The 16,943-nt window shown below is 49.4% G+C and overlaps 1 protein-coding gene across 5 annotated transcripts in view; it reads right to left on the bottom strand.

The window, feature by feature from the left end:
- Nucleotides 1–16,943, bottom strand: part of LOC118233881 (zinc finger protein 521-like) — a 133,811-nt gene that overhangs the window by 11,005 nt on the left and 105,863 nt on the right. For all 5 annotated transcript variants that reach the window (XM_035429945.1, XM_035429946.1, XM_035429942.1 and 2 more), the window contains exons 6-7: nucleotides 14,917–15,048; nucleotides 6,463–6,578 (exon numbers count right to left, since the gene is read on the bottom strand). In XM_035429945.1, the coding sequence (XP_035285836.1) occupies nucleotides 6,463–6,578; nucleotides 14,917–15,048 (248 nt within the window). The remainder of the gene's footprint in view (nucleotides 1–6,462; nucleotides 6,579–14,916; nucleotides 15,049–16,943) is intronic.

The following is a 16,943-nucleotide window of genomic DNA, read 5'->3' as shown; positions in this document are numbered from 1 at the left end:
ACGATTAAGCATTTAAAAAAAATGAATTGGTAGTCGAGCTTGTACTTTCTTTTGCTTGTCTGGGTTTAATATGCAAACCGTGAACACATATAGCCCTGCGCTTGACAATATAAACTAAGAAACGAGACAGGAAAACAAAGTGCTCTCAAAGGCTTGTGGGAGTATTTGTCATCTCTCATCTCACAAGTATGCAAACCCATACGCATTCACACACAGGCACACACACCCATGCATATATACAGAGGCAAATTAGTCTAACTGTCTACTGCAAACTTGTGACTTTGTCACCAAACAGGATGAACTAGACCAGTATATAGAAATTTGTCACACATAAACATAGTGATGTAAGGAGCTAAAAATCATTATCAATGTGCATTTATTAAAATGGCCTAAAAGTATGAGGTTTATTTACCTATTTTCAACCAGGCAGACCAACTGAGAACTCAGTACTCATTCACATTTACAGACTAGGGACCCAAAGTGGGCAGGGAATTCAAGGGATTGCGTAGCCCAATCGGATGCTGGAGGATGATTAGGTTGCCAGATGTTCAAAGCTACTCTACAAAGTGGCTTGGACCTTTAAGAACCACAGTGTGTCAGATTTAATGCCCCTCAGTTCAACATCTCATCTGAAGGACAGCACCTTCTATAGCAATGTCCCCCATCCTTGTGTTGGGAGGCTTGGGACATTGTATTTTATTCAGTCTAGATGGAAGAGTGCCCCCTGTTGACTCATTAACACCACTACCAGAAGCCACTTAGATTTCCCTAAGGGTCTCCCATGCAAATACTTCTGGATCGAGCCCAGCCCTGCTTAGCTTCAGCTGGTTAACATGAACAGGATCCAGAGTGGTATGGCTGCCGTCTATGTAGTCTTTCGCCTAAAGATCCTTTACTCAAAGACCCCAATTAAGTCCGGTTGCCTGCGGTTATCTACGTTAATGAGAGGTCAGATCAGTTCGGTCTCCCTTCGACTCCCTCCCCCTCTTTCAGACACTCCTCTGTCAATTAATACACCCCTGACTTGTTCACAGCACAAAATGAACAGAGGGAGGAAAAAAAAAATCACTGCAGAAATGATTTACCCCGTCTTGCAACGAGGATGCAACTGGCGGTTAATTTAATGTTGTTTAATGTATTTCGCTGGCAAGTTGCACTGAGAGAGTTCCAGCTGCTTAGACCCAGGGGTGCCAGGCTTTGAATACTAATAACATGGCCTAAAGTAACGAAACGTCAGGAGAAAGAGAGAGAGAGAGACAGAGAGAGAGAGAGGGAAAGTGGGTGAGTGAGAGAGAGGGAAAGACAGAGGGAAGGAGAGAGAGAAAGTGAGAGAGAGGGGGGAAGACAGGGAGTGAGAGAGGGAAAGACAAAGGGACAGAGAGTGAGACAGAGGAGAGAGGGGGAAGGGAGAGAGAGAAAGAGAAAAATGAATATATGGATGGGCAGTACACATCACGTCTGTCTGCCTTTGTACACGCTGTTCTACGGGCAGCTGCTCTCATACACACTGTTCTACGGGCTGCTGCTCTCATACACACTGTTCTACGGGCTGCTGCTCTCATACACACTGTTCTACGGGCGGCTGCTCTCACACACGCTGTTCTATGGGCGGCTGCTCTCATACATGCTGTTCTATGGGCTGCTGCTCTCATACACTCTGTTCTACGGGCGGCTGCTCTCATACACGCTGATCTACGGGCGGCTGCTCTCGTACATGCTGTTCTACGGGAGGCTGCTCTCACACACGCTGTTCTACGGTCGGCTGCTCTCATACACGCTGTTCTACGGGCTGCTGCTCTCGCACACGCTGTTCTACGGGCTGCTGCTCTCGCACACGCTGTTCTACGGGTGGCTGCTCTCGCACACGCTGTTCTACGGGCTGCTGCTCTCATACACGCTGTTCTATGGGTGGCTGCTCTCATACACACTGTTCTACGGGTGGCTGCTCTCATACACGCTGATCTACGGGCGGCTGCTCTCATACACGCTGTTCTACGGGCGGCTGCTCTCGCACACGCTGTTCTACGGGCTGCTGCTCTCATACACACTGTTCTACGGGCGGCTGCTCTCGCACACGCTGTTCTACGGGCGGCTGCTCTCGCACACACTGTTCTACGGGCTGCTGCTCTCGCACACACTGTTCTACGGGCGGCTGCTCTCACACACGCTGTTCTACGGGCGGCTGCTCTCATACACGCTGTTCTACGGGTTGCTGCTCTCATACACACTGTTCTACGGGCTGCTGCTCTCGTACACGCTGTTCTACGGGCTGCTGCTCTCGTACACGCTGTTCACTGTTGCCTGTCAGACGCGTGTGGATGCAGCCTTTCTTTTGTCCTGGAAGGTGCAGCCTTCGAATGGCACGCGCGTGCGTACGAAGGGCGGGCCGGCGTGACGGATAGTTTCGCAGTTCGCTGCGCTTACAGAACACGACAGGCTGCACCCCTCTCTGCAGGAACACGGGTTTCGGGGAGGGGGGGGGCGGGGGAAGTCGGGGGCTTTCCGGTCGGATGACAGCTCACGCCTCATCTCGGCCGGGCGCGGACGGGAACGATGTGGTTCAGGACTCCGGTGATGGCTCGAGTCGACTTCGCCCGCTCTCTCCTCACGCACGGGCCAATGGGAAATGAAGTGGAGCTTAGCGCTGAGCACAGCTATGCCTGCAGGAAGCTGGGGCGCACACACACTACCCTGAAAAACACCTTCTGTATTTTACCAGAATGCTTAAGAAACGCCTTAACAGGCTGCTCCTTCCGACATAGGATGTTCAGAAGCTCAAACTTAACATGAATGCCCGCAAACACACACATGCACACGTATACTCTTTTTCTCTCACACACACAGACACACACACCTACTTACACACAATAAAAACACCCTCTGTCACACACAATAAGATACAGCAACATACACACACTCATAGTCACACTCACACACAGTGAGAGAGCCCAGTACTATATAAAGTTGCACTTTTAACACACTGCCCAGCAAAGAGAGAACAGCAGCCAAAAAATAAATAAATAAGTAAAAATTTTACAGTCTGTCACAATAAATATTTAAACAGTGATGTATCTGATTTGTCTGTGCCAAAACAAGACAAGCAGATGAACAAAATCCTGAAATATGAGGGGGGGGGGGGGGGGGGGTGGGGGTGGGGGCAGAGAGTGGAAGTTGAGGTGGAGGGGGGGGTAACATTTGGGATCATAAGAAATGCTCCGTCTCTCCTCCAGCAGGTCAGAGAGGTGAAAGAAAGAGAGGCTGTGGCGGCAGGCTGGGAGAGACTCTGCCCCAGTTGCTGAAACATTTACAGTAGCTCCTCTGACAGGCTGTAATAAAATACAGTGCTCTCTCTGTCCGGAGCTTCTCCGGAGAGACGCGGGAGCAACATGTGAGAACGCTTCATGCCGAAACCGGATTGACAGGCACCTGGGGGGGGCGGAGGGGGGTGAGAGAGGGGGGTGAGGGGGGTCCTGGGAGGGCTGATTAGGTGGGAGACCTCCCGGAGTCAGCCTTGCCCCAATCGAACGGACAGCAGCCTCCACGCTGGGAGGGGTTCAGAGAGGAAGCCGTAGGCCCTGTCTGAATCTTCCCCCAGTCCACAACTTCGGCGGGGTGGGCGGGGGGGGGGGGGGATCAATACGGAACAAAATCACCTCTCCCCCCCACCTTCACCTGGCCAGCCCACGCCTCGCCACTGTTGGAGGCCCATCTTTCGCCCCCCCCCCTCCCCCCCGCCCCCCCAATACCAAAGAACACAAACAAAATGTAACTAAGAGAGGCAGCCCGTGCCCTACCCTCATACCGCTTCATGTGAACAGAGGAGGTGAGAGGGAAGAAAGGAGAAAAGAAAGAACTAAAAGCGAGGGAAGGATGAGAGAGAAAAGAAGAGGACAGTAGATGGACCTAATTTGTTTCAAGGACACAAATCTCCTTTGTGAATGTGCCATCTCAGCCAACAGAGGCAGGAAGAACTTAAACAGAAGGGACAGCTGTCAATGTGAGAGGCCTAATAATAATAATAATAAAAATAATAATAATAATAATAATAATAATACAGTCTTTAATGGGTATGAAACATTATTGCAGTAGGGTTGGGATCACTAACAATAGCACCAGGGCTGCAAGCAAAATCAGGTAGAGAATGGAACCACGCAGGTAATGCAGGGTTCTAGGCGTGTGTGCCCACGCTAAAGGCAGCCAATCACAGCTCGGCGGCGGAACGCCATGACTCCGTTCCCTGCAGCACGGGCCTGCACCTCTCGCAGCTCAGCACTGCCTGGCGTGAAAGAGGTCAGTGATCTTTCACGCTTCCTCCCGTCTCTGCCTCTTCAAAAATAAATATGAGCTCGGATTCTACAGCACCTGGGGGGCGAGCGCACATCATTCTCTGTCAGGAAAAAGTTCACCTTAAACATGACAAAGTACAGAAACTACCTCAGGAGTGTGTGTGTGTGTGTGTGTGCGTGTGTGTGTGTGTGCGCGTGAGTCCATCTCTGTCTCTCTGTATGTGCCTGCCTGCATGCATGCATGTGCATGTGTGCTCTATAATGATTACTAGTCACTAGCATCAACAGTACAAAGACTTTAAATTAATACAGAATATAGTACAGTATATTTAAGTAGCTCTGTATAAAAAAAACCCAGAAATTGAAAGGATGGAACTTGGATTCTGGAGAATATGAGGGCATTCTTTAGGTGGGTAAAATGCTAATTTAATGAACAGTATTGTCATCAATGGCCATCCACCTTATTCCTGCCTGCTGATGCATGTGAGATTAGTTTCATTTACGGCACCAGTTACTTCAAGACCTGGAGTCGGAAGCGTAGTCTGTACTCTCACTGCACACAAATGAACAACGCTGTGAATCTGCTGATGGCTTTGCGGTTCCTGTGCACTGAAACTCAACCCTCACTGATATTCTGTTTGCTGATTGGACCCACGAGGTGCCCGTTAGGTCGTGACGTTTCCATTTCGGGGTGGCGTGCCGGGCCCCCCGCGGTGCCCGTGAGCCGATGAGGTTTCCATGGCAGCGCCGCTGACCCGCGACATGCCCGTTAGGCAGCGGAATTTTAGCTTCAAGGAGGGGCTGACCTACGAGGTTCCTGCTTGGCAAAACGTTTTTCAGTTGAGTGCCACACACACACACACAGCACCAAGGCACATGTGGGGGGGCGGGCACACGGATCAGGCGGCGCTGGGCAAACACAGCAAGCGTGCCCGCACTGCTTTCCCACCCGCAATCAAACGCCGTCGTTCAGACTGGCACAGTCTGGCGGAACCGCTACGCGTTTAGCTAGGAGCGCATTTCCCAGTGACATTGTTGTTGTAGTTGTTGTTGTAGTAAATGCAAATGTCTGTTAATTACGGGGCAAAGTTCTGTCGGATCAGAGCATGCGCACAACGTGCAGGATATCAAAGAAGGGCACCCACGCATGGGATCAACCCCAAGTCTGCTCGAGAGCGAAGCCAATTCTGAAAAAAGCTCAACGGTGCTTGCTCCAAGCCACGGACGTCAAACTCCAGCCCTGGAGGGCAGCAGCAGCAGCAGCTTCAGGCTTTCCTGCGATTCATTTTCAGTCTGCAGCCAAATCAGGCCTTGGAAACAAAGCGCGTGGACTCTCTCTAGCGCCGAGCAAAGGGCCAAACAGCCAAAACGCACAGAAAACCGGCGGACACAGTGGTCCTGGAGGACTGCGGTTTGAGATCCCTCACCTAGGGCTTGTAGCGCAAGACTGGGGCCTCTTTACAGCAGCTCAACGTTTTTTAAACCGAGCTACTCTACAGCAAATGTGATTTCCTCCGCAGCACCTCCTCCATTATATTCAGAGAAGAGATACGAAGATAAAACCCCGCCTCGAGCACAACGCTCAATCTGCCAGAGCAACCAAGAAAATCAATACAACTATAATTATATTAGACATCAAAGTTTTGCCAGCGAGTTAAAAACTACTCTAAATTCACATCAAAATGTGCTGTCCACTTTCACATGCTATTGCATTTGCATACTGTTGCATAATGCAATCACTGTACATTAAGTACATACATTCACATCCACGGATATGGTCAATGTTTTGTAATATATGCTGTATCTTTTCAAAATAATATATATATAAAAAATATATATAAAAACATATATTTTTGGTATTTTCCTTTTAAACCACATACTGATATTTAGTCCTTTATCCTAAGGGCAGTTGGCAAGACTGTTTGAAATATTTTGTGATGTACTTAAAAACAACAACAACAAAAAAAACACATTCCTTCAAATTAAAACATTTTTTTTCTTTACCACGCATTGACATTTTGTTAACTGATTTCAGTAAACCGCACATTTAGCAAAATATATTCTAAACGGAATGCGTATATCCGTTTGGACAAAAGAGGTGGCATCGGCCATTTTGTGGTGAGAAAGCGCTCCCATTGTTTTTGCACTTCCTGTTTCGCGCACAGCTGGCACACACCTGCAGCTCGGTCTGGAAGAAGAACTTCTGCGGGCACTGGGAGCAGTCGTAGATCTTATCCTCCTGGCCGTGCACAGAGAAGATGTGCTGCTGCAGCTTGCTGGCCAAGACGAACACTGGACGGAGAGAGAGAGGGAACGAGAGGAGGGGAGAAGGAAGGAAAGAAAAAAAAGCAGGAAGTACGGAGGAGGGGAGGGCGGAATGAAAAATGACAGAAAGAGAGACAACAACAACAAAAAAATTGTTATTATTATTTATTTGGAGCAATTCCTGGGTGTATGACAAGAAACCAAATATCCTGCGGGCAGAGTGGGATTCTGCATCAAATGTGACGCAATTATAATTCCCCAAATCACCACTGTGATTTCTGTGTCCTCATATTCACACACAACGGCAGTGAAAATACAGGGAGAGAGGGAGAGACAGAGAGAGAGACAGAGAGCGAGCGATAGAGAGAAAGACAGAGAGAGACAGAGAGAGATAGTGAGAGACAGAAAGAGAGAGGAAGGGAGGGAGGGCGAGAGAGACAGAGAGAGAGAAAGCGAGAGAGAAAGAGAGAGAGAGACAGAGAGCGAGAAAGAGAGAGATCATCAACAATGTCATCGCTACACACACGTACACAGACAGATGCACGTGTTGACACGCACAGATTTTACAGACACAAATTTTAACATTCACTGACCAGAACCCTCCCTCTCTGGGTAAACACTACAGCTAATCGCACCCGGCTCAGTGCGGCTCCTAGCTGCAGCTGGCTCTCAGACAGGGAAAAATCAATACCAGGCCACAGAGAGCGAGACCGTATCAGGAACAAGTGCTACAGCCCGGGCACGCAACAAGCGTGAAATCTCTCCAAAGAATCTATTTTTCACCATTTAAAATGTGCTCTCCTACAATGTTTACACTATTTAGATAGAATAAGTACCTTGCAGTAAGCACAACCCGAGAGTCCATCCAAAATTGTAAGCAGGGGAAAGGGTTTCTCTAAACGTGTACAAGGCAGAGGATAAACATTTCCAAGGCAAATGTTCACAAAAAAAGGCTAATTGTTAACCAGATGACTTACACACATATAAACTCTACTGACATAATACTGTATATACACTATATATAAAAAATATATAACACACACACATATATATATATATGTATAATGTTTTTTGTTCTGAGTGCAACTCATTACCTTACCACCACATACACTGCTAATTATATTTACAATATAAATAGCATAAATATTCATAAGAGCGGGTCACTTAATGACACAATTCCATATTAGACAGCTCGTAGCTAGAGACACTGCCGGCTAGCGGGTTAAAAATACATATCTATCTGCCTTAATTAAGCACACAGAGTCCACAGCAGTAAAGTGGGGGAATGTGCGCTCGCTCTCCGAGGAGCACTTCAAACATGCCGTTTGTTATCCTGGACCCACAGGCCCCTATGCTTAAAGGACTCGCTCTTTAAAAGGCACGGTCTCCCGAGGTCCCGCTAGCCAGCTAAACTTAGCATTTATGACTTCGTCTGAATTTATTATCGCTCGAAAACTTTACCTCTCCCACCCCCCGTCACAAGAGCTACACTTTGCGGGGGGGGAGGGATAAAAGGAACTGCAGGCAGACTCTCTGTGGTTGTCTCTGGGTCGTGGGCGGTGGGGTGGGGTGCAGGGGTGCACAGAGGCTCCAATAACATAAACACGTTCCCGTTTTAATGAATGCAGACACAGGGTCCTGGGACTGGGGCAGGCCTTACCTGAGAGACGGGGCGGTGAATAATTAAAGTGTGTGTGCCAGAGGCAGAGCAAGCAGGGCTACCCCCCCCCTCCCCAAACCACCGCCCCCCGCGACCTTCCCGCGAAGAAAGCACCTTTTATAATGTCTGCGCGGTTACTCTGTGTGACACGCGGGCGTTTGGGGGGGGTTGAGGGAGCACCGTGCTACAGTGCGACACGCCTCTACAGTGCGCCTCTCACGCAACATGAAACAAACACAAGACAAGGCACAGACCCTGAAACAGATTACGCAGATAAACAAACCATCACACAAAAGGCACTGTCAGGGCTGTAACCTCCACAGCTCAGGGCTCAAATTAATTTTCATTTGGTCAATTCAGTAAATGAGGCGAAATTCAATTCACAAACTGAAGAACCCTCGTCAAACATCACGGGCACTTCCCTGCATCGAACGATCAAAAAATTTTCTCAGCTCCAGCCCTGGTAGCCACAGTACACAGACAACTGAAATGGCAGTAAAAACCAAATCAGAGGTGGGTTCACAGCCAACATCTGGCAAAAATATCTACTTTTATATAAACAGAACCATCAACATGTCACCTTAACGTCTTGATAATATCACAACCATCTTTGAGAATTCTGAAAGTATGCGAAAGTCGTGAAAAGCTCATGTCGGACCACGGAGGAAGAAACCCAGAGAGGTCACTCTGACCGCGCGAGGTCTTTCGCTCGACCGGTGGGGAACCGCTGCGGATCAGGACGGCTCCACCACACGGGCCAAGGTGCCAGCGAGAAACATCTCTCCGGATGCTAATCCGGCTGTGACCCTCAGCCCGGTAACCTCAGCCCGCCGCTGGGCCGGGCACGAGGGCTCCAAGCCTGCGGAACGTCCTGCCTCCAGGCTCCACCCACAGCCAACAGCACAGAGACCTGCTGCTGATCTCCTCTCTGCACGGTCATTTAGCCAGACTCCACAGCATCCTGGCTACCCTCATTACTGGCATCATCAATCACTTCAGCAGCAAAAAAAACAACTTTAATGTAAAAAATATTCACGATACGCAGAAATGCAAAGCAGCACGAGCCCCATACACGATCTGCACTTATACATTTGCTACAATCGGTTCAGTCTGTTGGCTTACAAGACTGATCATTGAAAAGCAAAGTGAAGTACCGGAACAACAAACACTCTGACCATGTTAGACAGAACCTAGCCCAGCCATTTCCAAGCAAGACGGCCCCCAATATTCCAGTATCTGTTCTGCGTAACTCCCGACTGGTAATACCATCGGCATGGCGAGCTAGCCTTTAGCCAGCTTCGCGGCGCTGAAATTAAGCGAGACGGGAAAGGTCGAAGGTCAGGGGAAGGCGCAATCACACAGGGGGCGGAGAGCGTCGTGTTGTGGCGCGCGCGGCGGCCGTGCCGGAGGAGGAGGCGTCGACATTTCCCCACCGGGCACGGATTAAAAAAAAAAAAAAAGGAACAAAGAGGAAGAGGGAGGGGAAAAAAAAAAGAAGAGACAGAAATCACAGCGAAGCGTTTGCCCCCTAAGAAAAGTTCACACAGAGAGAAAACAACTTTTCCCGGCTCTCGCTGTGCGGCGGTGGTGAGGTGGGGGGTGGGGGGTGGAGGGGGGGTCAAAGGGCCAAAGCCGCCTCGCTGCAGGAGGACCGCGCCAAGATTAAGCTTCTGATTAGCTCTCAGGGGCCACCAATCACAGCCCTATCTCCAGGGCCAATCTCGCCTTTCTGTGGGATAGGGAGGAGGGGGGCAGGTCATCTTCCGGCTGTAAGAAAAGTGATATTAAACTGTATATGAGGGAAAATCTTATCTTATCCTATTAAGCCACTGCTTGCAAACCAAACTAACCCCCCCCCCCCCAACCCAGTTTCTCCAAGGGGACTGAATTGCTGCTGTGCACAAACTATGAATTACAAACATGCTGTGTTTGAACTGTTTTATTACTCTGCAGTAATAATGCAAATAATGCCAGACAGGAGACAGAAACTAATAAACCAAAAATGATCATATCTTTACAATTTCGAAAAATCTCTTTCTGGTGAAGTTTCTTCCAGAGAACAAGGCGGGTCGGCCCTTCACTAGGAGTCAGACCAGCGTTAGCTTAGCTTAGCTTAGCAAGGTACCCACAGGGAAATGCCTTGCTTCGCTTCTCTTACAGAAACCCACTGCGAATGCCAATACTATCCTAAAAAAGTTTTCAGGCATGCTGATTGATTTTTCTGGGGTGCACAACCTCTCACTAACAAGAAATATGATAGTGTGGTCCATAGTGTGGATACATCCCATTGTTTATTGACGCAAACAACAAGTTCAAAAGGACTCTACCCAGGTACTGAGTGGCAGGGAAACCTGGTTCTATAGTTTAGCATGACGAGGTAGCTACTCAAAACCAGTGAAATGTGAGCTTAAACAGTAAACTTTCACTAGTAGTTTCTGAGAGATTCTCGGAGCGGGATGGGCTAACGGTGTGTGGGTGTGTGTGTGTGTGCGTGTGCCCGTGCGTGGTGGTTTTCCATTCAGTGTCCCAGCTGAAAAAACCCATATGGCTTTTATCCCCCCCACCCCCGTTTTTGTTTGTTTGACTGTGTGCTGCTATTCCCAATCACAGCCCGCCCCCCTCTATCTCTCTCACTCCCCCAGCCCGGGGAGAGGCTCAGAGTTTTACCTGCAGGCTTCTTCACTTCTGACATGCGCCGGGAGAGAGAGACACTGTCATCATCTCCTCTGCCTCTCCCCCAACCCCGGCCCCCAGATACCCCCCCCCGCTTCTGACACACTCCTCTTCATATACACACACACTGCTTAGCTATGTAGAACGCGCCCTGTGCGACAGGGAACTAAAACAGTGTTTGTTTTTTTGTTAACATATATAAAAAGCGCTAAATGTTTGTGTAGATAGAGAGACGGAGAAAGAGGACGGCAAGAGAGAGAGATCTACAACGGAACTAAAAATATCCAAATAACACCTCTTCTGTTTATTTTCAGCCCCTTGGTCCCCTACTTTTCTCCTCCTTTCCTCTCCTCTTTTCCTCCTATCTCCTGTTTGCATACTACTCTTCAGCCAATGGGCATGAGTGTTACTGGACGGTGGGACGTTTGCCACCTCGGGGAAAGAGAACTACCGGGAGGAATTGCCTTTTAGCCTGAGAAGACAGGGAGAAAAGGAGTGCAGCCGCCTGCTCAGAGTAAACTTTGGGGACTTTAATCAGGTTGGCTGGGGCCTCTTGGAGCAGCTCCCACTGAGGGGGGGAGTCAGGAGAGGACGGGGAGGGGGTGACCGCACCCCTCCTGTTCTCGGGCACGGGGGCAGCAGCATGTCCCTGGGGGCCAGGAAAGCAATCTTCCACGCCCCCGGGGGCCTGGGACAGAACAGAGGCCTTTCAATCCCCCACTCCCCCCCCCCCTCCTGAAAAAGACAACCGTGACCACTGTCCTGCAGTGGGCACTGTTGTTTACAAAGAGAGAGAGAGAGAGAAAGAGAGAGGGAGGGAGGAAGGGAGAGAGAGGGAGAGATGGCAAATCCATCCATGCCAGAATTCTTATTTCTTCAGTCTATTTTTTACTTTGTGTCTTCTGAGGGTTGTATTGTATTGATCCACGTGACTTATGCAAACATCTGAAGCGCATTTTCAGCACTCAAAACGCCCTCTCTATTAGGCTACAGTGTGTATTCTCGTGATTTTTAGACTTAATGACAAGTCACGATTATCAGCCGTGTCCTCAACGGATAGCCAACGTCCCCTAACAGCTGCCTCTCCACTGCGATCGTCTAATTCAGATCAATATTATGACCATCCAGAGGGTAAACGTGGGTAACAAAGGGGAATCTGGGATTGAGATGCTTGTGCAGGACCCCCCTTTGGACTGAGAGAGACCTGCCTACCTAATCAGCCGCCCAGGTGTCGTCCCGATGATGGGGGAAAATAAGGGTGGCACTGTCACCACCCACCGGAGAGGGGAGGGGATATCAGCGAATTTAGATACGAGAGCTTCAGTGATGGGATGAGAGACAGGCTGGGAGACAGAGAGAGGAGAATCGGAGATCTTGTTCGCATGCTGAGCGATGTGTCATAGCTGTTTTATATTTTATACGCTGCACGCTCTCAATATGCTGCTTCGGTCACTGGGAGAGTGAGAGTTGGAAAGGAAGCTGGAGACAGAGAGAGTGAGTATAAGACATGATGATGAAATATCGTCTTGAATTTTTAATTTTTTTTTTTACTGCCCCTCTTTAATTCTTTATGGCTTAGCAGTTACTTTACTCTCACGCTCTCAGCACAGTGAAGCTGAAACCTAGCACCTGCTTCCAGGTAACCGAAGCAGACCGCCGAGCTGGGGCTCACCTGCAGGAGGACAGAGCTGGTAAGCGGCGCAAACCACTGAGCCCCATTCACACCACAAAGCGGCAACACCGTCATTCAGGCACAACAGGCAGGCCTTAGCGAAGACGCTAATGTGGAGTTTGTACGCTCTCCCCGCGTTTACGTGGGTTTCCTCCAGGTGCTCCGGTTTCCTCCCACAGTCCAAAGACGTGCAGGTTAGGTGAATAAGGTATAAGAGTGTGAGTGAATGCTGTGTGTGCCCTGCGATGGCCTGGCGACCTGTCCATGCTGTATTCCTGCCTCTGGCCCACTGCATGCTGGGATAGGCTCCAGCACCCCCTGTGACCCTGACTAGGATGGATGGACCTTTGTATAAGAAAAAGGCAGAACTAAGCCACTCAAACTCCTACACCTTCCTGAGACACAATAATGAACTTTCCCTCAGCCTGCTGCATAATGGCCCAAACCTGCCCCCCCACTGTCACTTTTCCCTTTCAGTGTCCGTAAAAGGAAATTATGATCATTCCACAAATGTTCCTCCTTGGGTGGGACCTGATATGGGGGAGGGGCAAGGGGGGGGGGTAGGTGGAATCGGGGCCTTTCCACCACAGGGACCTCACCTTAGGGGGTTTTGGGAATGGGGGGCTGGGTGGGGTAGTGCTAAGGCCTCCCCCCAATGCCTCATTATGTCCCATCCACTTCCCTCTTTCCAGGGGTCTCCTTTGAATGGGGGCCACTGTTCCCTGGCTCTGTGGCGCAGAGGGAGGGGGGGACCCTTAATCATGCACCCCCTGTCACCGAGGCCTTTCTGCTCAGACCCCCCCCGGGACACCCCCGCCCCTCACCCCCACCTCTGTCCAGACACTTTCTGAGGCCCCATTGTGTAGCCTTTCTATGGGTATCCACTGGAGGTAAAGACACCAGAATTGTGCTCCTCAGAGTCACCGCTGGGTGCTTTCATTGGACAGGGGCTGTATTCTAGCAACGGCCAGGGAAATGCTTTAGATCCACAAATTGCAAACTACTCATACGTTTGAATATTCTGTGACTGCCCCGATTTTGACATTTGAATGACAGAAACACAATTTTCGACCAGACAGCCCTCAAAGCCAGAGTCCAGTATTGTAACTGCAGCTCTGTGCTGGGACGTGACAGATCAGGGGCTGCTGGGAGAAAGTCTTAACCTCCGTTTGAACGGCGAATCAGAGGACAGCGAGCCGAGGTGCGCACGGTTTCCATTATACAGGTAATTAACCCGGCCGACCCCAGCAGATAAGAACCTCTCCCACGGGAGGCAGCCCCCCCCCCCCCCAGTCACAGAGGGACAGGGGGCATTACCTGGACTTCGGGCAATTAGCACGTCTTCTGCCATTGACTGCGTTCTTTTGTTTCGTATTTGGGAGGGGAGTGGGTGAGAAATTTGAAAACATCCCCTCCATATGGAGCAGAGCGCTCTGACTCCAGCCATTGGCTTTTTAAATGTTCTTTTCTTTTCTTTCTTTTTTTTACACCCAGTTTAAAAAGCACTTCTTGTTTCAGACAGCACGTCTCAAGCCAATTATTGGCAAATCAGACGCCTTGATCAAGGGCAACTTGTCGATACAGTTTTACACACTGAACGCTCCCCAACCAGTGGACACAATTGGATTTAGCTTTCAGGTCCGAAGTGAGGCGCTGGCTAGCTATCGGCAAACTGGCAGTAAACACAAGACTAATGTCTTTACACTGCCTCTGCAAAATAGTGGCCCAAGTAACAAAACGTGACACTCTAATTCTGCACTGAATGAAGACGAGCAGAACTTCAGAAAAAATGTGAACCTCAGCTATAAACCTGGTGTGCATTTCATTTGCCAAAATAACGCAGAACCTACAAGTAGCAAGGGGCACTTTTAATCAGTGCAATTACAAGCTGCTCGTTTTCCAGCAGTGTTTTGCAGAGTTTCTTAAAGATTTCCTCACGCTTGGTGGAGTTCAGCGATTTCTCTGTTCTCAGTTTGTTGATTTCACCAACATCGCTGAAACAAACACTTTAGTTCATTTGTGAGCCAAAAAGCTCAGGACCAACATTTCCTGAATTCAGATCGTTATCTTAAAAATGTAAAACTTAACTCAGAAGTTCTTACAAACAGTGATCATGTACTGTAGATGTACTGCCAAAAACCCATTAAACCCCTTACTCCAAAAACTAGGCTTCATCCTTAACACAGAGGACCGTAAGAGTTCCTTCCTCATCCAAACTGGATGCACATCCCTTACTTTCTTGCACTTTGAACGTAAATCCTAAAATAACTACCCGGCTCTAGCTCTAAACCAGTTCCCAGAGTGCACCGCTGTCACCGTTTGGCTGACGTTGTGCGTGAGGTGTGCGTTCTCTGACAGACCTGTGAAGCAGACGGGGCATTTGAACGTTCCCCCCATGCCCTCGAAGCTGTGCTCGATCAGGTGGCACTGCAGCTTGGCCGGGGAGTCGAACGTCTGGCTGCACAGCTTGCACTCGTGGTTCAGTCCTTCCTCTGCGGAAACACACACACACACAGAACACACGATCAACAAATCAAGCAATCAATCAACCAATCATCGGTTTTGTTGTGCATTTTATACACAGCTCGTCACCTTTAGCGTTTTTCCAGATTTAATTAAAAAACAAACAGAAACAAAGAAAGCCCCCCAATTGACCTTAAGACAAACATCTATAAGCACTGTGATTGCACAGATGTCTGTTCCTTTTCATGTTACAAGCATGACCATGGAAGCGCACAGGAAAAGACAAGAGACACACAGTGCACTTCAACAGCTTCGGATGCACAACCAAACTGGATAGCATGAAACAGCTGACATTCTGGCTCAGAACCACACTGGATAACGTGACATTTTGGCTCTTTGCTCCTCTGCTTGATGTCAGCAGGCAGCGCTTTAATTGACAGGGCTCGGTGTGTACTAATCCAGTCAGGTAATACAATGTAAATACTGCGGTCAAACAAACTGGAGGGCCATCCTGTGATGTTTTAGCCTCTACCCTATCACTGGGATCTCTAATCACTGTTTACTGTGACATCACCACCTCACCTGCACACGTGACTGGAGCTCTAAGCACACCTGAAGTTAGTCTTGGGAAAAAGGCCAGGGGCCACGTGGAAATGAAGCTCACAATGTGTTTGACTGGACATGCAACACCTGCTTCAGGCTCATTACACACACAAGATGATGTGTACATCAGGGTACATTCACTCAAGTGCGTGTGTGTGTGTGTGAGTACACGTGAATGTGTGTGTGTATGTGTGTGTGTGTGCATGCAAATGTGTGCCAGTGAGAAGTGGGAGAAGGAGAGAAAGAGAGAGTATATTTGTAGGGGTGTCAGTAAGTATTCTTGACTGATACTCAAGCAGGTGTTACATCCGTGGGAAGGGAACCAGATTAAACATATAGAACATAGTGTTCGGTTGTGCGTTACAGTGATCTCATCTGGCAACATTAAACCCGACGGGAGCGGCTGGTGCTGCTCGTTTCTCCATAAAACCCGTGAAGGACCACCTGCACTCGCTCCACACCCTCAGTGCGTCCAACGAGGCCCTCTCTTTCCGGCCTGCTTCGGCTTCGGCGCCTATTAAATTTCTCCGCCGCTCTCCGAAAATGAGCCCGATCTCCGAGGGGGAAACGCCACACTCGCAGGAAACGTCAAATAATAATAAGAGCGATGCAACCGGCAAGGAGGCACCCGGGGTGAACTTCCCCAAGTCACGTGACGCAGGGCCCGCCGCTAACGTAGCGCCGCTGCCACAGACGGAGACGGAGCGTACGGCGCGAGCGTCTGCTTGGTACGCCCGTCTGGAAATTCGGCAGCAGCGATGACAGAAACGAGAACGCCGAAAAACAGACCTTCGGTGTGGCGATGGGGAAAAAAGCGGAATTAACATTAAGGAGAGAGAGAGAAAAGCCAGAAAGCAGGGGCAGGGATATCAATCAACCGTCACACGCACATAAAGCTTCGAATCCACGCCACTGCGACAGCCGTCACTTTCAGATGCACTTAGCGCCGAGCGAGCGGCACCGCTAGCAGACTTAGCGATCCGCGGTAAAGCGTCGAAGGCGCTCGTATCGACGGGGTGAAAACGCTTTGGAAATGCCACCTGATCAATCCTGTTCTGACAGAGACAAAGCGGCCTCCGTGCGAAATGCAGCCTTGTCTCCGAACCAATACTGAACACCTTGTGTGGCGTGCGCAGGATCCGAGAAAAGATGTGATATAACCGCGTGGCGCACACGTACACATGCACAAAAACATACAGTATGTTATTTTCAGACAAAGCGCTGCAATCTGCGAGCTGTTCTTGAAGACACTTGCCTGTATGTGAACTTCATGCTGCTGACGTCTCTGAATTATTACAGTCCAGACCCCGCTCCCCCTTTC

The sequence above is a fragment of the Anguilla anguilla genome, chromosome 8 (genome assembly GCF_013347855.1).
Source record: "Anguilla anguilla isolate fAngAng1 chromosome 8, fAngAng1.pri, whole genome shotgun sequence".
NCBI lineage: Eukaryota > Metazoa > Chordata > Actinopteri > Anguilliformes > Anguillidae > Anguilla > Anguilla anguilla.
This window is presented reverse-complemented; position numbering and strand designations above follow the sequence as displayed.